At 40.8% G+C, this 25,844-nt stretch overlaps 1 protein-coding gene across 1 annotated transcript in view; it reads left to right on the forward strand.

Annotated features, from left to right (window-relative positions):
• The window catches only part of LOC105987311 (chromosome unknown open reading frame, human C5orf42), a 97,704-nt gene that overhangs the window by 58,555 nt on the left and 13,305 nt on the right, over window positions 1–25,844 (forward strand). The window contains exons 32-45 of the mRNA XM_013018523.1: window positions 837–1,029; window positions 3,923–4,222; window positions 4,581–5,348; window positions 6,467–6,633; window positions 7,914–8,043; window positions 8,546–8,600; window positions 9,302–9,406; window positions 10,473–10,544; window positions 13,085–13,194; window positions 13,755–13,953; window positions 14,129–14,287; window positions 17,142–17,404; window positions 22,188–22,266; window positions 24,046–24,207. Of these exons, the coding sequence (XP_012873977.1) occupies window positions 837–1,029; window positions 3,923–4,222; window positions 4,581–5,348; window positions 6,467–6,633; window positions 7,914–8,043; window positions 8,546–8,600; window positions 9,302–9,406; window positions 10,473–10,544; window positions 13,085–13,194; window positions 13,755–13,953; window positions 14,129–14,287; window positions 17,142–17,404; window positions 22,188–22,266; window positions 24,046–24,207 (2,762 nt within the window). The remainder of the gene's footprint in view (window positions 1–836; window positions 1,030–3,922; window positions 4,223–4,580; window positions 5,349–6,466; window positions 6,634–7,913; window positions 8,044–8,545; window positions 8,601–9,301; window positions 9,407–10,472; window positions 10,545–13,084; window positions 13,195–13,754; window positions 13,954–14,128; window positions 14,288–17,141; window positions 17,405–22,187; window positions 22,267–24,045; window positions 24,208–25,844) is intronic.

Raw genomic sequence — 25,844 nt, forward strand, 5'->3', positions numbered from 1 at the left:
TTCCCTTTCCCTTTCCCTTTCCCTTCCCTTTCTCCTTCTCCTCCCCCCTCCCCTTCCCCTTCCCTTCCCCTCCCCTTCCTTTTCCCTTCCCATTCCCTTCCCTGTCTTTCTTTCCTTTCTTCTTTCTTTCTTCCTTTCCTTTCTTTCCTTTCTTCCTTTCTCTCTCTCTCTTTCTCTCTTTTTCTTTCTCTTTCTTCCTTTCTCTTTCTCTTTCTTTCTTTCCTTCCTTCCTTCTTTCTTTCTTTCTTGTTGGTTGTGGGGCTTGAACTCTGAGGGCACTGACCCTCAGCTCTTCAGCTCAAGGCGAGTGCTCTACCACCTGAGCCACAGCACTACTTCTGGTTTTCTGAGTATTTTATTGAAGATAAGAGTCTTACGGACTTTTCCTGCCTAGGGTGGCTTTGAATCATGATCCTCAGATCTCAGCTAGGATTACAAGCGTGAGCCACCAGCACCCGGCTACTCATTTTTCTTAACTTCTATTGGTGATTAATCTAGTGAAAGACATCCCTAAATATGTAAAGTTCATCAGAATCATTGCACACTTCTCAGATTCAGATGCCTACACGGACTCATGGCGGGGCTCTTGAGTAGCTTGGATTATAGGCATGAGCCATCACAAGGAGATGCCACAAGGAGAGACCGCTCTGTGTGGCTGGTGTAGGCTACTGTGTGGGCAGTCACGCGAAACAGGGTAGGACAGGAGAGCTGCTGAAGCTACTAGAATAACCTTTCAATCGATAGAAAACAGCAGGAATTAAACATTCATGCAACAGATATCCAGCTATTTTTTGTTGATTACTGTTTTTTTAAATTTATTTAAATGCTTTACACAGTGCTCAGGTTTCTGCATTGAAAGATAAACCTCCCTCAGTCCCACTTGTGGTAGCAAATGGAATCCATGTTGCTTCACAAACACCTGTTCCAGCACCTAGGAAGACCCAGACACATGAGCACGGGGCTCAGTTACCAGATTCTTCAGATGCGGCTAGACAGATGCTGCAAGATGAAATGTTTAAATTAGTTCAGGTAAGCACATTGCTACATAAGTAAGTATATCTATACATGATATATGTCAGGTTTAAAACCAGCAAACTTCCTGAAATGAACTAGTTAATATAAAATTGAAGGCATATCTTTTCCTTTGGGCAAGTTCCTAACTCTAGGGCTTAGAGTCTAGACTCAGTTATCTGCATGTCAAAATGACTTCTTTTAACTGGACTGTTTGGGAGGTAGCTGCTCATATATGTGTGATAGAGCTTGCTCAACCAGACAGCAGCCTTGTACTATCATGCTTCTTACCTGCAGACCAAATTTGGCTTGGGTTAAGTGTCGACTTCAGTTTACTGCTCTCATTGACTTCCGTCATCTTTTTCACTGATCACTGTTTTCTCTACAAACCAACACTTTCTAGTCTTTTTAAAAAAATTCTTTTTTTTATAAGGGAATTAAATAGGCCAATGCTTTTATTTATGTATTTGTTTTTTATTTTTTCTTGGTCGGTTGTAGGGCCTGAACTCTGGGCCTGGGTGCTGTCCCTCAGCTCTTCAGCTCAAGGCTAGAGCTATACCACTTGAGCCACAGTGCTTTTTCCGGCTTTTTCTGCTTATGTGGGGCTGAAGAATTGAACCCAGGGCCTCATGCACGCAAGGCAAGCAGTCTACCACTGAACCACCTTTCCAGCCCCTTAAAAAAATTCTTAAGCCATATTAAGTCCTCTACTCATTCTACAGTCACTTCTTTTTAATTTATATTAGTTATATCCCCACATTTATATTTTATCTACATTCACTGCAGTGTGATATGTGATATGTAATCAGCCATTTTTTATTAACTTACTTGGTTGCTATTATAGAGGTGATGTACAGAGGGATTAAAATTATATGAGTCAGGTAATGTATAGTGTTTTCTGTTCCTTCATTTTCTCCCATTCTCTCCCTCCCATCTGTACCCACAAGTTGTATAGTTGACTTTCATCCATGTCCAGTGAGCTCCACTGCTACCCTTTGTTACCCTTCTTCTCTCAAGTTCTCTACCCTCCCCCCAACTCTTCCAAAACTGAAAATGTGAATATATCATACATAAGGTAAAGAAGGCAGAATCATCAAAAACTAAAAAAAAAAAGAGCCAGGTGCTGGAAGCTGAGATCTGAGGATCGAGGTTCAAAGCCAACCCAGGTAGGAAAGTCTGTGAGACTTTTATCTCAATAAACTGCTCAGAAAAGCAGAAGTGGCGCTGTGGTAGAGCACTAGCCTTGAGCTGAAGAGCCAAGGGACAGCGCAGGCCCAGAGTTCAAGCCCCATGATTGACAAAAAGAGAAAGAGAGAGGTCTTTTATTTTCAATCTTAGAGTTCATTTCACTATGTATATTATTTTATATAAATATGAAGAAGCACTTAGGCATATTTGTGTACCTTTGTATACACTGCACCTTTATGTTTCTCTCCTAAGAGTAGCCTCTTATGGGTTCACTGTGTGCGAATATCTAGAATCTTGTATAACTTATTATATCCCAGTGCATTTTAAATCTAATTTCCACATATCAAAGAGAACATGTACTGTTTTTCTCTCTGAGCTTGACTTACTTCACTTAACATGCTTTGTTCTAGCTCCATCCATTTCCCTGCAAATGATATTGTTTTATTCTAATTAATGGCTGTATAAAATTCCATTGTGTATAGGTACCACAATTTTTGGATCCACTCATCTATTATGGGGCATCTGCGCTGTTTCCATATCTTGGCTACTATCAATAGTGTGGCAACGAACATGGATGTGCAGGTGTCTATCATATCTTGGCTCATGAGGTTCAGGGTATATCCCCAGGAGTGGTATGGCTGGGTTGTAGGGAAGTTCTATGCTCAGTTTTTGAGGAACCTCCAAACTGCTTTCTAAAGTAGTTGTATTAGTTTACATTCCCACCAAACGTGCAGTAGGTTTCCCTTTTCCCCACATCCCACCAACATTTGTTGTTTAAATTCACAGTGGCCAATCTCAGAGTTGTTTTGATTTGCATTTCCTTTATGGCCAGGGGATTAATCAAACTTATGTATGTATGTATGTATTTATTTATTTATTTGTCTGTCATGGGGTTTGAACTCTGGGCCTGGGTGCTGTCCTTGTGCTCTTCAGCTCAAGGCAAGCACTCCACCACTTGAGCCATAGTGCCACTTGCGGTTTTCTAATGGTTTATTGGAGATGAGAGTCTCACGGAGCCAGGCGTTGGTGGCTCATGCCTATAATCCTAGCTACTCAGGAGGCTAAGAGCTAAGGATCACCGTTCAAAGCCAGCCCGGGCAGGAAAGTCCGTGAGACTCTTATCTCCAATAAACCACAGAAGTGGTGGTGTGGCTCCAGTGGTAGAGTGCTTACCTTGATCTGAAGAGCACAAGAACAGCCCAGGCCCAGAGTTCAAGCCTCATGACCGACAAAAAAAAAAAAAAAAAGTCCACGGACTTTCCTACCCCGGCTGGCTTTGAACCGCAATCTTCAGATGTCAGCCTCCTGAGTAGCTAGGATTACAGGCATGAGGTACCAGCACCTGGCTCAAATATTTTTTTATATTGTTGATTCCTGTAATCAATTTTCTCTTGAATTTCTGGGAACTTGTGTTTTTTTCAGCATGTCCCATAAAACTTACTGAAACTGATTTTACTCTTACTCTCTTCAGTCCCTTTTTACATTTGTTTTCTTACTCTTCATCTGCTTCCTGTTTCTCATTCTTCTCTTCCTCTTCCTTTTCTTCATTTTCCCTTTCTGCTTCTATTTCCTCTTCCTCCTTCATCATCATCATCTAAGACAGGGCCTACATATGCCAGTTAAGTGCTGTACTAGTGAGTGACAGAAACTGAGACAGTGTGTGACTTCTGTAATGTGTTCAGGTGGCTTGGCTTGTTCAAGACATCTTTTTGTTTTATTCTAGCTGCAACAGATCAACTTTTTGAGCTTAATGCAAATAGTTGGCTCATCCTTTGCTAACCTCCCAGATGCACATCATCAGCTTCTCCAGCAGGCTCAGTCCATGCATTTGGGGAGAAGTCAAGTATCAGTCCCCACAAGGGAGAGTTGTGGTGTTCAAGTCAACAGCGGTCAGAATGTTATGGAGAGATTTTTTGTTAAACCACAGTCTATGGAAGAGTGCAATAGGGAGCCTGGCAAGAACAGTCCCCAGAGTCGTGAAGCAGCCATCCAATCTAATCGTGAGAATAAGAGGAATTTACAGGTAACACATAGAAAAATGCCATTAATATTTTAGAAATTTAATTCTTGGATTTTTGTTTTATGGGTAAATAAAATTCCAAAATGTACTAAACATCATTTACAAACTAAGGAATTTACAGCTGTGCACTAGTGGCATATGCTGGTAATCCTTCTCTGAAGCTAGATCCAAGGATTCAGGTGGGGAGCTTGTATAGACAAACCCAATTATAAAGCAAAAATCCAAACTAAAGGCTTCGCTCAAGTGATAGACCATTGGTCTTGAGCTGAGTGAGGCCCCGAGTTCAAACTCCATTACTTACCAAAAAAAGAAAAGGGAATTTATAATATGTTCTAAACTCACTTATTTTTCCCTCTTCCAGAATGATCAACCTGAGAATATTCCTCCTTGTCAATCCAATAGCAAAACCCAAAAGAGAGAACAAATGCTAGCATCTCAGATCTTAACACCCACTTCATTTACTCCAGCTCCTTCTGGAAGTGTTCACCACCACCTTTTATCTGCACCCTCTGCTGTCCAGAAGACCCCTAGACTGATCCCACCTACCAAAACGTTGAATCCTGGTTGTGGTTTTCCTTTGCTTCAGTTTCCACCCAAGCATGAATTCAAGCCCCTTTCCTTATCTGCAGGAAGACTTCCACATGTTCCCATTAGGCCTCCAGCCCAACCTAGAGAGGCTTGGGGATTATCTGATTCTTTCCAGCCTCCTCTTCCTCAGAAAGTAATACATACTGCTTCCATATCCCATCCACATTCAAGCCAATACAAGGCTGAAGCTATAAAAGATGCAGCTGAACAGAAGAAACAGGCAGAAATTGTAATTGCAGACATCCCTAAGCATGGAAAAGTGGACCAGTATATTGGACCAGAAAACTTGACATCTCAACAGGACTGTTCAATGTTTATGAAGCCAGAAAAACGATTTGATGTTAAGCCAGGGTCCCTAGAGATATCTCCTCAGAATTCCTTTGGCCTTCCATTATTACACCTGCAGTTTAAGCCTCACATATTTTCATCAGCCTCAAGAGCACCATTTGCAGTTCCCTCTGTACCTGTCAGAACTGTAGTAGAAGAAAGAAAATATCCACAACTGTCATTACTTCACTCATGCCTATCCCCAGAAAATACGGTAATGATTTCTTGTGTAATGATGGAAAAGCTGAGTCCTGAATTTTTTAAAAGTGTTTTCTTTATCAGTGCTAGAATTAGGCTATTTCACAGATATTTCTTCTGCTCAGAGAAGAAGTAATTAATACCAAATGAAATTCTCAGGTGCCTCTGTGCACACGTGCAAGCATGTGTGTGTGTGAGTGTGTGTGTGTGTGTTTGTGTGTGTGTGTGTGTCTGTGTGTGTGTGTGTGTCTGTGTGTGTGTGTGTGTGTAGGGAGTGAATGCACATATTATTGGAGATTTTTAGCAATTATGAAATAATTGTATTTTATCTTTTATAGACTAAAGTTGTTAAGTACATATAAGTCTGTCGTAGTTGTTTGTATAATAAATTTTTATAAGCCCATAAAATATACTCTTAAGATATTATCTTTGATTTATGAGATTCAGATTGTTCAGATATAATTCTGTAGGTGAGTTGAACCATCTTAGGGAGATAATTGAATAATTTTCTGGTACACTTTAGAAGAGGTTGCTGGGAACAGAAGAGGTTGTCAGAAAAAATACTTAACCTTGTCTCCTTTTCTTGTGAACATACTATAAACAGAAGAAGGGACTAAAGAAATGGAGTTTACATTTTGAGAAAGATTAAAGAGCTTTTACTGCACAGAATAGTACAATGAGCCCTCAAGTTCCCATCGTCCTGTTTGGAGCCATCAGTACATTGCAGTTCTAAGCACCAGATATTTTATAGCAGTGTTTACAGCTGTAAGAGAGGAAAGAATTTAATACGGAAATAAGATTTAGGTGATGTGGGCTTCTGTTTAGTTTCTAAAACAAGATGATCCAGTTTAAGGCCAGTGTTATAGTCCAGTGGTAGAGTACTTGCCTATCATGCATAAGACCCTGGGTTTGTTCCCCAGCACTGCAAGGAAAAATGAACATAAATAAAGATGAAACTTTTCATCACTCAAAACCTTTAATTCTTTAAGATATGGATACACATTTTACCAAAGTCAGTTTGTTCCAGTTGATTTGTGTTACCTCTTCCACATTTAGGTATTTTTTTATTTTTTAAATGTATTGCATACATGAGTTGGTAAATTTTTATTATTATATTTTGTTTCTTTTCTGTAGTGCAAACAGCCACAACTTATTCCACTTGAGAACCTCATGGCATTTAAACAAAGCTATCAAAAACAAGAACCTAATTTATTCGAACAAGGTGATTCTGCCCATCTTCAGCTTTTGAACGTCCATTTAGAACCATCTGAAATAAGACAAGGAAATAGCAGTAAGAAAAGGCAAGTTCTAAATGAAAGTATAATTGATCATATCACATGTCAGCATGTTCATTATACTCATAGTCACAATCTATATTTATAGTTACAAACTATAAAATAATCTACCAATATAATGAAGGTAGAAGTGTCTGCTTCAACCTCCTGGCCTATTCACAATGTCCTTGTTGAGTATTATATATTTGAACATGTCTTTTTTTTGTGGGGGGGAGGGGGGTCGGTTGTGGGGGTTGAACTCTGGGCCTGGACACTGTCCCTCAGCTCTTCAGCTCAAGGCAAGCACTCTACCTACCGCTTGAGCCACAGTTTTTGAGTGGTTTATTGGAGATAAGAGTCTCATGGACTTTAATGCCTGGGCTGGGTTTGAACCTCAATCCTCAGATCTCAGTCTCCTGAGTAGCTAGGATTACAGGCATGAGCCACCACCACCTGGCTTTGAACATGTCTTATAATGAGGAAAATTCTATTGTAAGAATCACTCTTTCCATTTTATAAAGGAATTCTTCCCTGGCATCTTTTGCAGAACACATATTTAGTATCATGCAATGTTCCATGTGCTGTCTAAAACCAGGAACCAGTTTTCATTTTTATTTATTTTACTATGTTCTCCAGACTCAGAGAAAGCAGGAGAGTAAGTATGATGTAAATTGTTTCAAGTTAGTAAGCAAGCAGTGTTCCTTTACAAAGCAAGGCTGTAACTTACTTACTATAATGTTCTAGCTGTAGTGGATACTCAAGACATACATGGGTTGGAGATGATTGCTGAATCTAGAAAATTTTGAATTTCATATGAATCAGACATCCATCACTAGTGCTTTCTTTCTAGAAATGGTTACTTTCTTCTGTTCTTCCCAGGCAACAGTCCTTCTGTATACGTGTTTCCCACAGTCTGGGGGACCTCTTTCCTCTTTCCTCCTGGCTGAGATTTTTGGCTGAGGTGACTTTAAGTCTTCTTATCTTCTTCAAATAAATGAATGGAGCTGTTCCACCAGCTTCAGATCTTCAACCAAGAGAGTTTGACAACTGCTTCAAAGGCAAAGCCTGTCTTCAGGCTCCAGTGACCAACACAGAATAGTCAGTTCAGTAGAAAAGGAACCTGAAATAAATTTCACCCATCCTTGTTTCATTGTGTTTATTAATTTGTATACTAGTAGTATTTATATCCTGATTTAATTAAATCCTACTGAAAACAGTTCAATAACTGTCTCCATATGATATAACACAAATGAAAAACTACCATTGATATAAGAGGAGAATATGTTTTATACTGATATTTTTGACAGGCAAAGACGACAAGCTGAGAAAGAGCTGCAAGAGAAAAGATCTGAGAAATCTAAGAAAAAAAGCGTAAGCTTCCGGCCGGAGGATTCCCTCATTACTAATGAAGAGCCTGAAATTGTCACGAAAGACAAGGTATACTGCTATAGCTTATTCTTCTCTGACTTGTACATGAAGAGTTTGGAATTTCTTTGTGTCTGTGAACTTTGATAATTTTGATAGAATAGCATGTTGTTTTTATGTCAAACAGCCTCTGCAGTTGAGAATTGCTTATAGTAACTTTGCATTAAATTGTTAATTCTCTGTCTAAATACTTGACTTGTAAATGAAATGTTTATTTTTATTTTATTAGAGTACATTAGTAGTACAGGGCTGGAATTTCATTGTGGCATTTACATGCATGTTTACAATGATTCAAGTCAATCTCACACCCTCTGTCACTTTCTGTTCCTGAACTAACTCTCGTAGTTACTTTCAAGGAGTAAGTAACTTCATAGATAGAATAAGTAGTTATTCAGTCAGCGATAGAATGGAACCTGCATCTAGGAATTTAATCTACATGGTTATTGACTATTTTTTCCACAGTAGTAGATGTCTTTGAACTAATTATATGTTGATCATTTGGTCATTTATTTAGGAACAACAAGAACACCATGCTTCTCAGCCTTTGGAAAATTTCAACATTCCTTATGGTATGTCTATATACATACCTTATGGTATGTATATTTATGATTGTTATGTTTGTGCAAGAGTTAAAAATCAATTTTCTAGGAATGGGTAGAATATAAAAATGAGTCAGTTACTTCCATGTTATGTTTGACAAGAAAGCAGGGAGGTATACGCTGTGAAGCTATATCCAGTAGAGCAATGGTTGACAGATTATGGCTTGAAGACAGGATCTAGCCTGGCCTAAATCAAGTTTTACTGAAACATTGTCATGCTATAAACCTTTTTTCTTGCCAATTTTCTCCTCTCACCCAGCCAGTGACCACTTCTTGCCTACTTTACCTCCTTGTTATTCTGAAATTTCTTTGTCATAACTGAACTGCTGCAATCATCTCATCCAGCTGACTGCCTGCCTGACTTCAGTTTTATCTACTCAAATCTGTTTTCCATACAAGGCAGCAGTGGCTTTTCTGGAACAGAAGTCTAACCATATAACCTCCCTGCTTAATAGCTACTGGATCTTTACAAGCCAGAGGAAGATGGAGGTTCCTAGACTTAACACAGACACCCCTCACTGTGCCCTTGAGGTTCAGCATACAAACCACTGTGAGCAGAAATCCATGCTGGCAGCATCTTACTTCTCCTTCACTCAGGTCTTTGTGCTTCTAGGCCCCTAGTAACATGTTGGCTTCTTAGTGACTGCTCCCAATGTTTTGTTCTATTTAAGAAATGCTACAAGATAATGTTAATACTTCAGCTGGATTGCATTTCATGGCCTCTATCCTAAAGAAAGCTGTGGGAAGTCAGGATGCAAGTACTAATACAGATCCAGGTAAAAATGCTCTTTAAAAAAACTTTTCATATGTGTCTTGACATACTTAAGGCATCTCAACTTTTTTTTTTTTTTTTTGGTCAGTTGTAAGGCTTGAACTCCAGCCCTAGACACTGTCCCTGAGCTTTTTTGTTCAAGGCTAGCATTCTACCACTTTGAACCACAGCAGCACTTCCAGGTTTCTTGTGATTAATTGGAGATAAGAGTCTCAAGGACTTTCCTGCCCAGGCTGACTTCAAACTGTAGTCCTCAGATCTTAGCCTCCTGAGTAGCTAGGATTTCAGGCATGAACCACCTGCTCCTGGTAACATCTCAACTTTTTTTTTTTTTTTAATTAGTCCTGTAGCCTGAACTCTTGGCCTGAGCGCTGTCCCTCAGCTCTTCAGCTCAAGGCTAGCGCTCTACCACTTGAGCCACAGCGCCACTTCTGGCTTGTTCGGTTTATGTGGTGCTGAGGAATCAAACCCAGAGCCTCATGCATGCATGGCAAGCACTCTACCACTGAGCCACCTTCCCAACCCTGGAAGTACTTTCCTTGTTGCCAGATAGAAGATTGTTGGCTAAGAGTGATCCTAGTGAATGCCAAGGGCATAGATAATAATAAAAATTTGAAGTTTATTAATTGATTATAATTTGTCAATTGACCTCCCCCCCTTTTTTTTGGCCATTTTGAGGCTTGAACTCAGGTGCTGGGTGCTATCGAGTGCTTTTTTGTTCAAGGATAGTGCCCTTTCCTACCATTTGAATCACAGCTCCACTTTCAGATTTTTGCTTGTTAATTAGAGTTAAGAATAGCACAGAACCCTCTGTATAGTATCTTTACAATAAAAATAAAAAATAAAAAAAAAATAATAGCACAGCTTTACTTCCTAGGCTGGCTTTGAACTGTGATTCTCAGATCTCAGCCATCTGTATAGCTCGGATTACAGTCTGAGTCACTGACACCCAGCTTCCCATCACTTTTTATATACAATATATAATTATCAACAGTCATGTATTGTTATTGTGGTTGTGAAATTGTTTTCTGATTTTTCTTTTTGCCTGAAATCTCCTAATTTACTACAAGATAAGGAGGCTGCATCTCAAGAAGTTATCTCTGAATGTGTTAAAAATCAGCAATCCAGCACTTCCACCACAGGTCTGATGTCTTTTATTTGTCTAAAAACAACTATTTATTGTTTGTTTGTTTGTCTAATAATGGGGCTTGAACTCAGAGTTTGGGCACTATCCTTTAGATTTTTAGCACAAGGCTGGTATTGTACCACATGAGCCACAATTCTGCTTTTTGTTTTTCATTGGTTAGTTGGAAATAAGAGCCTAATAGACTTTTCTGGCCAAGTTGGCTTTAAAAGATGATTCTTAGATCTCAGCCTCCTGAGTAGCTAGGATTACAGATGTGAGCCAACATTACCCAGCCAGTTTGACTTTAAGCCTGTACCTGCATGTGCCAAAGCCAGTGTTACCACTCCATTAGAAAAAGACTGTTAGCTAAGCATAGTAAGTACTTCTGGGACTCCTTGTTTCTGTTTTTGGGCAAATATATAATTTATATTCAAGCATTGGTAGCAAGTTTCCTGGACTCAGTTTGACAATGAGTTGTCTTTTAACATGTAATTTGAAAGTAAAGCTTTATTAAAAATAAAAAACTAGAAATTAATTAGTGTCCTAGGACAGATACCCAGAATTAAATTGTCTGCTGACTTTCCTGTTGTCAGGAGTATTTATTTTACTGTTGAATAAGCAGCAGATTACTTTTGTAAAATCTAGATGCTAACATGTGAAGCGTTCAGTGTACACTGTGTAGACAATGACCTTGTGGGCAAGGATAGGATGGGGAAACAAAAGGAAAGCGAAGGAAGGGTGACATTGACCCTTGCCTGACTTATAAAATGGTAACCTCTCTGCACATTATCTTAATAATAATAGTAAAATTACATATCGTTGTTAAAAAGCATAATAAGGGGCTGAGAAGGTGGCTCAGTGGTAGAGTGCTTACCTTGTATGCATGAGGCCCTGGGTTCAATTCCTCAGCACCACATAAACAGAAAAAGCCAGAAGTGGCACTGTGGGCTCTAGCAGTCGAGCATTTGCCTTGAGCTGAAGAGCTGAGGGACAGCGCCTAGGCCCAGAGCTCAGGTCCACGACAGGCAAAAAAAAAAAAAAAAAGCATATTAAGTAGCCAGGTACTAACAGCTTACACCTATAATCCTAGCTACTCAAGAGTCTGAGATCTAAGTTCAAGCCCCAGGATTGGCACACACACACATACACTGGCACACACACACATACAGACACACACAATGGTAAAGTCTAGCTAACAGAGCTCTATAATTACGTGTGTGTGTGTGTGTGTGTGTGTGTGTGTGTGTGTGTGTGTGTGTGTTCAAGCCCAATCCTGGGGCTTGAACTCTGGGCCTGAGCTTTTGTAGCGTTCTACTTGATCCACAGCTCCACTTCTGGCTTTTGGGGTAGTTAATTGGAGATAGGACTCTCCTGGCCTTTCTGGCCTGGGCTAGCTTCAAACTGCAATCCTCAGATCTCAGCCTCCTAAGTAGCTTAGATTATAGGCATGAGCCACTGGCACCTATCTCTAAAATTCATTTTTAAAGAATATGAATTATGGGCTGGGAAGGTGGCTCAGTGGTAGAGTGCTTGCCTTGCATGCAAGAGGCCCTGGGTTTGATTCCTCAGCACCATATAAGCAAAAAAGAAAAAAGCCAGAAGTGGCACTGTGGCTCAAGTGGTAGAGTGCTAGCCTTGAGCTGAAGAGCTGAGGGACAGCGCCCAGGCCCAGAGTTCAGGCCCCACGACCGGACCCAAAAAAAAAAAAGAATATGAATTATATATTAATAAAACTACTAATATAAATAATTAGCTAAGCCAGGCACTGGTGACTCATACCTTTATTCCTAGCTACTCATGAGGCTGAGATCTGAGGATCATGGTTCAAAGCCAACCTGGGAAAAAAGTCTGTGAGATGCTAATCTTTAATTAAACACCAGAAAACTGGGAGTGGTACTGTGGCCCAAAATGGTAGTGTGCTAGCCTTTAGCAAAAGAGCTCAGGAATAGTACCCAGGCCTGAGTTCAAGCTCCCCCAACCAACCAAAAAAAAAAAAGGGCTAAATAAAAATAACTCTTAGAAAAAATTGTAAAAATATAGTTAATCCGGGAAGGAAGGGCTGTAATTTCAACTACTTGGGAGGTAAAGATCAGTGTAGTTGTAGTCCTAAGCTAAATCAAGACCCTATTTGAAAAATAACAAAAGTAGAAAGTGTCGGGATATGACTTAAGTGGTAGAGCACCTACCTAACAAGTGTAAGACCCTGAGTTCAAACCCAGAACTAACTAAAAAATAAAAATTTTCTAAAATCTGGCTTTATTGAAATATTCCAAAAGAAAACAAATATGACTTAATTATTTGAAATGGAAATAGAAAGTTGTAATGAATTATTGATACAATTAGGTAAGTTATTCTTGTGAATCATTCATAAAAATGCTTCTCCATCTTCATTCACGTATAATTTCTCTATAGAGTACATTGCTCTTATGATAGAATATAACTTGTTTTAATGTATTTGCACTTAGATTTTCAACAACTGTTTGTTAATGTGTTCTATAAAGATAATGACTTAGGGATATTTACAGAGATTTTATGAATTCCTTTTTTTTTTTTTAGAACATGAACCTTTGGACATTTCTCAGCTCTTGGTTCCGGATGTGCATCCAAGTGTCAAATTTGCCACTGAAACATCAACTGAACCTCTGTCCCCCTCCCCACCCCCTACGGTAGCAAACATGGCTTATGTATTCAGAGTCTTAATAATACCTTTGTGCTTAAGGCTATTTTGGCCATCAGGTGTTATGTTACTGTATGGGCAAACTGAGTGTAAAAATCTCATCTGGGTAACTTTGTGGAAAAGGTCAAAAATTTATTAGACACTGAACTAAAAGCAGTGTCATACTTCCTGCAGCTTTCCTGAGTTTCTCCCATACATACTCTTTGTATTTTCTAGTAATGAGAATAAGGAATTAAGGCCTGGTGCTGGTGGCTCACACCTGTAATCCTAGATACTCAGGAGGCTGAGATATGAGGATCAGGGTTCAAAGTCAGCCTAGACAGGAAAGTCCTGTGAGACTCTTATCTCCAATTAACCAGCAGAAAACTGGAAGTGACACTGTGACTCAAGTGATGGAGCTATCATCTTGAGCTGAATTGCTAAGGTACAGCGCCCAGGCCCAGAGTTCAAGCCCTACAACCAACAACAAAAAAGAATAAGGAATTAGTCTTTTTTTGGCAGAGTAGCTATCAAAAGGGAAAAGAGTGATTTTTATGTGTTTTAACTCAGGCTGGACGTACTTATATAAATGTGATTGACATCGAAGCTGATGACCTACAGGAATTACTTGTCAGAGAAGAGCCTGAACATGACGATGGTGTTACCAAACAGCAAAGTGACCACCTGGATGTCCCGTCATCTGCAGAGTTGCATTGCATGGCTGCCTCCATCTCAGGTGCTCTTACCCCCCACAACTTTGAAAGTCAAGGTAATAGCTCTTTCCTACTTTTTAAACAAATTAAATATATTTTGAAAAATATTAATATTGTTCTCCCTACTCAGAGTCTTCCTCCTCAAACCCACTGCACTTTTGACTGCTTATGTTTATCATATTGTTGAGAATTTCAGAGTTGATTTTTGTATGCCTTTCCTATTCTTGATAGAACCTGCCAGTTCTACTGTGGGTTTGTTTCCTAAACCTGTAGAAGTGACTCCAGTCTGTTTAGATGGGCAAAATTGGAAAGCCGGCATCAATGAAGCACCTGAGCTCCCTTCAGCAACTTCAGCAACAGCAGCATCAACAGACACACAGCAGGAAAAAGGTGATGCACAGCACGGCCTCTCCTACCTCAGTACCTTATTTCTATGTTAGAAATAAGCTTGATAGTCATGAATCATGTTACCGTATGGGAAACATACTAGTTAGAAGAGTATTCCTCCTCAATATGAAGTTCTTACAGCCTATGAATGGTTAGATCAATCTAATTCACATGTTTCCTGGAGCAAATGCCTAATGCTTTTCCTGGGTCTCATAGGAGTAGTGACCCTACTTTGTGGTTGCAAGATGTGAGGTGTAGAATCCACAGTGGGGGCTGGGAAGTGGTAGAGTGCTTGCCTTGCATGCATGAGGCCCTGGGTTCAATTCCTCAACACCACATAAGCAGAAAAAGCCAGAAGTGGTGCTATGGCTGAAGTGGTAGAGCGCTAGCCTTGAGCTGAAGAGCTGAGGGACAGTGCCCAGGCCCGGAGTTCAGGCCACACAATGGATGACAAAAGAAAGAAATATAGAACGAAAGAAAGAAAAGAATCCACAGTGGGCACTCAGGGACATGAACTGCTAGGAAGGGATGGTGGAGGAAACCATCTCCCTAGGATATGTTTAGGCACAGGTGTCACTGCTGTACACACCAACAAGTACCACTGTTGCAGATTTTGAAGCTCCTTTTTGTCATCTGTCGGGTATTCCTGATTATGAGCGTGTCTGTCTATATTTTGTACTTGAAGTCTGTGTGCATCAAATCTTTACTGAGGGTGACGAGGAAAACACTTCAGGCTTCCAAGAAGCAAGAAGGGTAGCTAGGACAATATTATATAACTGTCATGGTGAACACTAGTATTCACCATTGTCTTCTCATAGGAAACTCACCTTAGACTGGCTGAAAAAATATATCAAGTACTGTTTATATGGTTGTTTAGAGCACTTTGTCACATAATTTAGTCTTCATAAAACTTTTATGTGTTAGGTGAGGCAGGCATCATTCTCTTTGGCCTACTATTCATTCTAAAAACATTAAGTTAGAAGAAAAAACTGGGAGAGAATAAGGGAAGGGGTAACATTGTCCAGAAAGAAATGTATTCCTTACTTGACTTATATAACCGTAGCTGTAACCCCTCTGAACATCACCCTTATAATAACAATAAAAAAGTTAAAAAAATTAAATTACAGTGTAAGTGCTGGAGCTAAGAGGAAAAGAGGAATTCTAGCCTGTTAGTCTTGGGGGAATAGCCTTGGAGCTGAGAGGAAAAGAGGAATCCTAGCCTGTTGGCCAATGGGGGATGAAAGACACATGAATAAAGGAATGCTTAGGATATAGCTAGGTAAGTGCAGAAGGAAGCCTAGTGAGATTGCTGGATAATGCAGCACCTACTGTGACTTCAGAGAGGATTGCTACTGGCTAAGGAGAGGCATCAAAGTGAAGCTCTAAAGGAAGGTAGAATTCCGGGAGTGAAAGGGTATTCGAACTCTGGGAGCTTGCTGAGTTTCAGAAAAGGGAAGTTTCATTGAACTTGGAATCAAGTGCAGTGTTTGAAGAAATAGTAAGTGATGAAGCTTTATACTAAGTAGAGAGAACACTCTGTGTCTTTGTCACATTGAGGCATTTAGACTTTGAGGATGAAGGCACTGGAGACAGAGAAGTTTTAGGCACAGCATTTATTAGGAAAGCTCATTGGACTGTGGTGGCAGCACAGCCATTAGCAAGAAGTAGAATCATGACTGTCTGGCATCATTGTGTTGGAAGGAAAGAGAGAAATTTTGGTCCTCATGCCTCTGGCTTGGGGCAAGCTCACTGAGGTGAGGAATGAAAGAGGCAACTAGAGAAGCCATGAATGGTCTCGGGAGATGAAATGTTTACTTGAGTCAGTAACAGCAAAAGTTAGGCCCTGTTTTTTTTTTTTTGTCAGTCCTGAGGCTTGAACTCTTCGCCTGGGCGCTGTACCTGCGCTCTTCAGCTCAAGACAAGCGCTCTACCGCTTGAGCCATAGAGACACTTCCGGTTTTCTAGTGGTTTTTGGAGATGAGTCTCACAGACTTTCCTGCCCGAGCTGGCTTTTGAACGGAGATCCTCACATCTCAGCCTCCTGAGTAGCTAGGATTACAAGCGTGAGCCACCGGCATCCAGCTGGCCCTGCTTTTTACTATGTGCTGGTGCTGCATTTCAAAAAGTCATAAAAATATTGAAGTCTCAGGGCATTAAGATTATGTGTCGCCGGGTGCTGGTGGCTTACGCCTGTAATCCTAGCTACTCAGGAGGCTGAGATTTGAGGATCGTGGTTCAAAGCCAGCCCGGGCAGGAAAGACTGTGAGACTCTTATCTCCAATAAACCACCAGAAAACCGGAAGTGGCGCTGTAGCTCAAGTGGTAGAGCACTCGCCTTGAGCTGAAGAGCTGAGGGACAGCGCCCAGGCCCAGAGTTCAAGCCTCACGACCAACCAAAAAAAAAAAAAGATTATACGTGTCAAGGTTGTGATACTAGCTTGTGATAAGAAGTCTCAAAACTGAAATGGAAATTCTGAGTATATTAAAACTGATTTCAAGCTGGGTACCAGTGGCTCATGCCTATAATTTTACCTACTCAAGAGGCTGAGATCTGAGAATCACAGTTGGAAGCCAGCCAGGGCAGGAAAGTCCATGAGATTCTTATCTCCAGTTAATCACAGGAACAGCCAGAAGTGGTACAGTGGCTCAAGCGATAGAATGCTAGTCTTGAGCAAAAGGAGCTCAGGTACAGTGCCTAGGCCAAGAGTTGAAGCCGAGGACTGGCCAAGAAAAAAAAAAAAGAAAAAACAAAACCAAACAAAAAACTGATTTCAAAGATTACGTTATATAGACTTAAAATGACCTCATTAAAAGCTGCCTCTTACTTAATTTTAATCCCTGATAATTTTATCTTTAGAAATGTTAGATCTGCCTCAACCAGAATTCCAGTTTAAAGAGCAGAGTACAAAGTCAGATGCTGTAGAAGATTTGCTGCTGTGGACACTGCTGCAGGACATTCCTGCAGCCCCGCCCGTGCCAAGCCCCTCAGCTTGCAGGCTAGAGGATCTCAATGCTAAGCTTCAGAAAATCGATGAGCAGCTCCTGGCCGTCCAAACCATTGCGGAAAACATAGAGCAGGATTTCCCAAGACCTGAAATGCTCAATCTACGATGTCATGAGGTAGTGTGTCTGTATTCTGGAGAGAGAGAGAGGTGTGTGTGTGTGTGTGTGTGTGTGTGTGTGTGTACGATGTCATGAGGTAGTGTTATTAGATTTGGATTGAGACCCGAGGGGTGTGTGTGTGTGTGTGTGTGTGTGTAACTGAGTTATTAGATTTGGATTGAGACCCGAGGGGTGTGTGTGTGTGTGTGTGTGTGTAACTGAGTTATTAGATTTGGATTGAGACCTAGGGCCTCCCACTTGAGCCTTTTGTTTTTAAACTGCAGTACTAGAGATTGAACCCAGGGCCTTGAGTGCTCCACCACTGAGCTACATTCCCAGCCCCAGATAATTCTTTGCTATGGGGGACTATCCCACACATTGTAGGATATTTGAGGCAACATCTTGCTCTTTATTCACTAGCTACCAGTGGCACTACCTCTAGTTTAACAATCAAAACATCTCCAACAATGCCTGATATCCTCTAGGGTCCCAAATTATTCCCAGTTGAGATGTACTGCCCTGAGCTGTTAAGGAGTATGCCCAGACTTCCTACTAAAGAAAGAAATGTACTAATCAGACTGTGGTTTTCTTTGAAAGCTTCTTCTTCTTCTTCTTTTTTGTCAGAAAGTGCAGCTTGAACTCAGCCTGGGTGCTATCCCTGAGCTTTTTCACTCAAGGCTAATGCTCTACCACATTGAGCCACAACTCCATTTCCAGTAGTTTGGTGGTTATTTTGATGATAAGAATGTCACTGACTTTTCTGCCAGTGGCTTTAAACCATAGTCCTCAGATCTCAGTCTCCTGAGTATGTAGGATTACATGCGTGAGCCTGGCTCTTCTAGTTTTATGAAATGTACAGAATATCACATGTATCATGCTATCTGAGGCACTTTTGCTCCTGTGTCACTAACTTTATACCCAACAGTCAGCATCGCCCCTCTCCAACTCTATTCTCCCAGTTCTCTATCCACTACCTTACTTTTCCTAATTTCTTTGAGATCAACTTTTTTAGATTTCCCATAAGTGTGTGATCATGTGGTGCTTATCTTTCTGTGTGTGGCTAATTGTCACCAGCTTTATCCATGTTATTGCAAATAACACTTTTGTTTAGCCAGCACCCGGGCTTGAACTCTGGGTTTCTCGCTCTCAGTTAGCTTTTTTACGCATAGCTTGGCTCTACCACTTAACTTATACCTCCTCTTTCAGATTTTTTTTTTCTGGTTAATTGGAGCTGAGTTTCTTGGATCTTTCTTCATTGAGTTGGCTTCAAATTGGGATCCTCAGATCTCAACCTCCTGGATTATAGACACAAGCCACTGGCACCCACAATTCCATTTGTTTTTATGATTGCATAGCATTCCATTTTTTATATATTGACCACATTTTCTCTATTCATTCATCCAGTAATGGACTCTTAGCTTTTTCCACGTCTTAGCTATTGTGAAAGTTACTGTGATAAATGAGTACAAATATCTCAGATACTGATTTCATTCCTTCAGATCACCGTCAGTGAGACTGATAGATCATAGGGTAGTTTATTTTTTGGCAAACTCCATACTGTTTGCCATATGGTTGTATTAATTAAATTTCCTCCCAATAGTGTGCAAGGATCCCTTTTTTCTGTGTCTTCACCAACACTTATATTTAGTCTTTTTGACAGCCATTCTTACTACAGTGAGGTGATACACAATTTCTTTAATCCTTACTTTCAAAATACATTTAAAAGGTTAAAATTAAATTAAACATATATAAAACTATATTAAAATGTGAAGTAGGACCACTGTTAAGTAATACTTTTATTGGGCTACAGATGTAGCTCAGCAGTAGAGAGCTTGTCTAAATAAGAAAGTTTTGTTTCTTGTTGGCACTAGAGATTAAACGAAGGCCTCAGGAGAGCTAGGCATGCACTCTGGCTCCTGTTTGGGTTGGCTTTTTTGATGTAGGGTCTTTTATGGCTGAGCTGACCTGAACTTGTGCTTCCCCACGTCTCTGGGGATGACAGGCATGTATCTCTGCGCCCATCCATTGTGCTTCCCCATAGCTTGGATAACAGCCTTTTATGACTACACCCAGCCATTGGGAGATGGTGTCTTGAACCATAATCAAATTTCTGCCTCTTAGGTATCTAAGATTCTAGACTTGAGCCATCACCTCTAGCCTGGTTGCTTTGTTGTTGTTGTTGCTGTTTAACACTAACTTGGAAGTCTCATGTCCAAATGAATATTGAGCTTTAAACGAATCCTTGGAGCCCTTTACTTCTTGATTTACTTTATTTTTTTCGCCAGTTCTGGGGCTTGAACTCAGGGTCTGGGCACTGTTCCTGAGCTTCTTTTTTTTTTGTCGGTCGTGGGGCTTGAACTCTGGGCCTGGGCGCTGTCCCTCAGCTCTTCAGCTCAAGGCGAGCGCTCTACCACTTGAGCCACAGCGCCACTTCCGGTTTTCTGGTGGTTTATTGGAGATAGGAGTCTCACGGTCTCTCCTGCCCAGGCTGGCTTTGAACCGCAATCCTCAGATCTCAGCCTCCTGAGTAGCTAGGATTACAGGTGTGAGCCACCAGCGCCCGGCGGAGCCCTTTACTTCTAAGAATCTCTTTTGAATTAGTCCTCAGCTAGTAATAAGAACCCACTGAAAGCCAGATTTTAACTTCTACCTCAGCTAGTCATGCTACTTTACATATTCCTTGAGTCCTTTTATTTCTTCAACAAACATTTGCATGCGCATCTATAAGAAGTCAGGCTCTGACCTGTCTACCATCTAGGAGCTTGGAATCTACAGAGATTAGGTAGATGTATAAATATGTACTGCTTGCCAAAAGAGTGCATAAGTACAGCTGGCCTGCTGCATGCATCAGAGAAGCCTGTGTAGAGCTGGTAATGAGTTGGTGAACACAGTGATATAAGAAAAGGCTGGCAAATGATGGGCACAAGAGCAGAGAAGGGCCAAGAGGCATAGTGTGTATGCTGTATCAGCATTACTTACAGGGAGCCTTTGTGGGTAGCAGAGGTAGGAACGGGACAAAGGGGAAAGCACTGTTGGCTACTCCAAGAAATGGGGATTTTTATCCTATAAACTGGCATTAGGGAACCTTTGCAGAATGTTAAGCCATGAAGTAATTTCATCAAACATGCTAACTGGGAACAGGAAGAACACTTGGGTCCCAGTGACTTCAAACCTGGCTGCTCATAAAACTCATCCTGGAAACTTGTTGGAAATGCACGCACCCTGGCCTCATATTCCAAGACTATTGACTTGAAGTCTGTGAGGTGAAGTCCAGTGGTCTTTGATACAAATAAGCCTCAGAAACCATCCTGAGGAGGTCCATGGTGGTGGTTTGAGGCACATCCAAGGAAAAACAATGGTCACAGAAGTGAACTCAGCAGTGGCAATGGCAATGACGGTGAACTTAGCAGTAGCAATGGAGAGGCTGTTGCAGGACTTAGAGACCAGCGGGCTGTGGGAAGAGCGAGTACCTGGTGGAGTCCAAGGAGGAAGGGGGTGGGGATTGTGTGGAAGAGGGAGGCCCAGTGGTTTCTGTGAGGCTGCACTCAGCTAGAAGTACAAGGAATTAGCAGGCAGCCGGATGGAAACTTCTGGAACTGAGGAGCGAAGTCTCGGCTAGATGTGCAGATTTTGGAGTGATCATTTAGGATAAAGATGAAGTCAAGATTGAGGAGCACACTGAGTGAGGAAAGGACAAAGGAAGAGTTCCACACCGCCTGGTAAGGAGGAAGACTCACAACAAGGCTGTGGGCAATAGACCCTCAGCAGGCAGCTGGCCAAGCAGCGTCTACAGCTCTAGCCCCTTAATCTCCCACAGCTATGCCTACCATGCCCACCCAAAACATCTTTTCAGATTACACAGGCTGGCATAGCTGGTTTGACATTTGGAGAAAGTTCCCCAAAATCCTGATAGAGCCCAAGCCTTTGAGACTGGCAGATGAGGACCATTCATGCCCTACTGCAATGGCAGGTATCTGATGAATGTGTTTCTTGGTTGCCTTTACTCCTAGTGGACACTGGCAATCATAAAAATCACGTTTATGTAATAAAGGTTTCCCACTAGAACAATGACTAATAATTGTACTATAAACCTGGAGACAGTTGCAAGGGTAGAATTGTAAAAGCATGCTCAAAGTCCCTAAGTATTTAATCTTGGAGGATGGCTGCAATGAAATACAGAACACTAATTCAAGTGGTAGAGTTGCTGCGTTTGTGTAAAGTGCTCCCATCCTGTTATAATTTTACACATACGCACATAAACACTGAGACTGAATGATACTGGAGACAAGACTGACCTTATCATTTTCCCGCTCAGTATTCCTTTCCTTTCCCTCTTCCCCTCCTTCCTTCCTGTCCCCAGATAATCCTCCTTTTATTCCCATATGCTATTACTGTATTACTTATTACCATTGTCACTGTAGGTTCTTAAGGATCTGGGTAGAAATTAATGTTCTGGTTCTAAGAAAGTCACTGAGTCTGAGCCTTGTTTCTTCATCTAAAAATTGGAAGATGTTCACCCGGATGGTAGTTAAGGTGCTTTTCCTATTCCATAATTATATGATGCTGTTTTCCTAAGCCTCCTAAAAGGTTCAGTCACACTACAAAAGAGTGAAACCTTCCTCTTTGTGACACCTACTATGTAGCTTATATTGGATTTAATCCCATTTCATTTGTTGAGTTAGTGCTATGTTTAAAACTCACATAAAATTGTTGTAGTAGTTGGAAATTATCAAATATAAAATTTATAATGGTTGTTTTATGTGTGTGTGTTTGTGTGTGCACGTGTGTATGTTTTCTACAGGTGGATAACATCCAGTTGTCTTCTGGTCCTGAAACTGAAATACCAATTACTTCAAAAACCATTCCCATTTCTGAAGAAGGTTTGTGGTGGGGTTGGAAGGGCTGACAGATTTCCATTGATTTTGTATTGGGATAAGATGATGTGTATTATGGCATCAGTTCTTAGACATGTGTTAAAGTTCCTCAGTATATCCTTTCCTTTCCCCCCCTCTCCTCCCACTTACATGGGTATGTAGGTATATCTCATATATATATATTTTTTGGGGGGGGGTCCGGTCGTGGTGCTTGAACTCTGGGCCTGGGCGCTGTTCCTCAGCTCTTCAGCTCAAGGTTAGCACTCTACCATTTGAGCCACAGAGCCACTTCCGGCTTTTTTTTTGCTTATGTGGTGCTGAGGAATCGAACCCAGGGCCTCAGGCATGCAAGGCAAGCACCTTCCCAGCCCAACTCTCTCTTATATATTGATTTTTTTTCTTTAGATATAAGCCCAAGAGTGTTACGACATGGTGATAGTATAGGTTTATTTTTAAACTTTTAAGGAACCGCTGTACAGATTTTCAAAAAAAAGTTTCCATTCTTACCAAAAGTATATGATTCTTTTTCTGTTTTGGTTTTGGGTTGTTGTAGTTGTTGTTGGTGGTGGTGGTGGTGTGGTGGTGGTTGTGGGACTTGAACTCACGGCTTGGGCACTGTCCCTGAGCTTTTTTGCTCAAGGCTAGCACTTTGAGTTACAGCACCATTTTGGTGCTGCCTGGACTGGCTTTGAACCCTGATCCTCAGATCTCAGTCTCCCGAGTAGCTAAGGATTACAGGCATGAGCCACCAGTGCCCAACTTGACATTTCCTTTTGTATTCCTCACCCCTATATGAATTCCGTATAAATTTGTTTCCTTTTTTCCCAGCACTGATTAAAACAGTGCTGGAGTTCAAGCTCATTGCTTTATGCTTTCTCAGCAGATTCTCTACCACTTAGGCTACTCGACCACTCCCTTTTTGAGTTTCACTTTTTGTCTAGGCTAGCCTGGACTGTGACCTTCCTATTTGAGCTTTTCTGTGTTGAGGAAGCAGTGGCAGGCATGTACCACGCTTCCCCTGCAGTTCTAGCTGACAGGTGTGCATCGCCGCACAGCTGTGCATCGCCAGATATATGCTCTCATGAACCCGGGCAGGCCTCAAACTGAGAGTGACCTCTGCCTCCCAGATAGCTTGAACCACTGTGCCTGGTCATGTGGGCCAGCAATCCCTAATGGTTGTCCCTAATCATGCTCTGAGTGGTTATCGCGGAGATGGGAGTTAAGCATTCTCAAAACAGTGAGGCGATACGTTAGCTTTAGGCCTTCCTTTATTAATGTTTTTGTCAGTTTGTTTGCTTACAATTCTTTCTTTAAAAATGTTTGACTCAAATAATGTAAATATGTAAGAAGCAAATATATAAAGCCAAAACATAAGCTTAATGAAGGTCTTTACTCTTTTAATGATTCTTTCAAAGTTTCTGCCTGCCTCTCTCGTACTCATGTTGACTTCCTCAGCTCTGCATTCTGCTTTCCCAACTCTCTTTTCTACTCTGTATCTTTGCTGTTCTACCACTTCATTGTGACTTTAATGTCTGAAAATGCCTGTCCCATTCTTTTTATTATGGTTTCTTGATGTCTTCTTTCTTAAATTTAACTATTTGTTTTTACTATGGGACAGATTTCATTTTAAGTTTCACATTAAATTAGTTCGCTTAAAAAAATAAATTAGTTCGCTTTACCATAGAAACTCTTAGAATAATATATTGCAAATTTCGTATACCGGTGTTGGATTTTTCCTACTTTTTTCTCTTTTCCTCTTCTTTTGTCGTATGTCGTATGGATTAGAGCATTTCCTGACTTACATGGCCGAGCAAGATCAAAGTGTTAAAGAGGAACCTTCAGAAACTGAATTTTCAGTAACAGAAAATCACTCCAGTCAAAAAACATTTGTGTTTCCTTCTGCGGAGTCAGTGGTTAGCCTCTCCAGTGACCGGCACTCTACTTCCGGTATTGTCCTTTGTTCCTTTCCTCTGCTCACATCCTTATTCTGCATTAGAGTATTGCTGAACTATATCTGTTGGGAGTGTAGTTGGGTAAGACCTGTGAAGTCATTTTCCAATACTTTTTTCATGGAGGGGAAATGAAAACTTGTGTCATTCATATGAAGAACTTCAAAAGATTACTTCAACCATGTAGTATATCTCTGGAACATTTCATTTGAAATACATAGCAAGTGGAATTACTATAATATTTTTTATAAGAAAAGGAGAAATTCTAACTCTGACAATTGTGATTTTTTTTATTTTAATCCGAAAACACATTTCTGGTGTTCATTTATTGAGTCTCTCTATACAGACATCGCTGTTTTGCATTATTGTCCTGATTAAACCTGCCCTGTTGACATCCTCTTTGTATTTACCATGTTGAGTGGAGTTTCCTGCCATGTTTTGTTCCCTCTCTTTTATAGGCAGCAAATAAAGGTGTATTTCTTTAGTCTTACTGCATACGCTTTACCCTATGAATAAGAGAGCCTGGAAGTTGCCATCTAGCCTGTGTAACGATGGATACACTAAAATGTTGGTCTTTACTGTTTAGTGTATGCTTATGAACCTGGAAAGAAATCCTGTTTTTTTAAAGAAAAAAAATCCTGTTTAACCAAGTGAAGATTGTGGGTGCCCTAATTTGTCTTCACTCATTGGCATCTTAGAAAGATATGTTACTAACTTGCCTTAATGATCCAAAATAGCTTAGATTTCTTCTTCTAAAATAAATTTCCAGTTCATTGTACAGTCCTGTGAGTACTTACTTTGGCGTGCTAGGGTTTGAATTCAGGGCTTTATGCTGCTAAAACAGCATTAATTACTTTGGCCCCACCCTGAGCCCATTTTGCTTCAGTTTGTTTTCAGGAAAAATCTCACTTGCACCTGTGGCCAGTCTTGAACTCCCACATAGCTGAGATTGAAGCTGTGTGCCACCATCCCTGGCTTATTTTTTCACTAATTTATTTCTCAGGCTGGCCTCTAATCACCGTTCTCACAACTCTGTCTGCCATGTATGTGGGATTAGAGGTGTGAAAGCCATTGTACTCAGCCCTTTTCTGAATAGTCTAATTTAGGGGACAGGATGTTATTGAGGTTTGAACTCATAACTTCATGCAGCCTACATAGGCACTCTACCACTTGAGGTAAGCCCTCAGCCTTTATTTTTGCTTTGGTGATTATTGAGATAGGCCCAATTTGCCCTGGACTGCAGTCCTTATACTCATGCTTCTTGTCATGGCTGGGAAGTGAGACATCGTGCTCCATTGCCTTTTTGCCTGGACTAGCCTCAAACCTCCATTCATCTGATCTCATCCTCCTTAGTAGCTGGGATTACAGGCATAAGCCACCATACTTAGCTTTCTTCTGAGTATTCTTAGTAGGAAATAATTAATTCATGGAGGATAGATTTTGTTAACAGCCATGGGATATTCAGAGACACCACTGTAAATGAAGTAATCAGGCTGTCACTGTTTGGAATTTAAAATAATTGTAATTATCAAGAAGTAAGACTGGGGGCTGGGAAGGTGGCTCAGTGGTAGAGTGCTTGCCTTGCATGCATGAGGCCCTGGGTTCGATTCCTCAGCACCACATAAGCAGAAAAAG

The sequence above is a fragment of the Dipodomys ordii genome, unplaced genomic scaffold (genome assembly GCF_000151885.1).
Source record: "Dipodomys ordii isolate 6190 unplaced genomic scaffold, Dord_2.0 Scaffold41, whole genome shotgun sequence".
NCBI lineage: Eukaryota > Metazoa > Chordata > Mammalia > Rodentia > Heteromyidae > Dipodomys > Dipodomys ordii.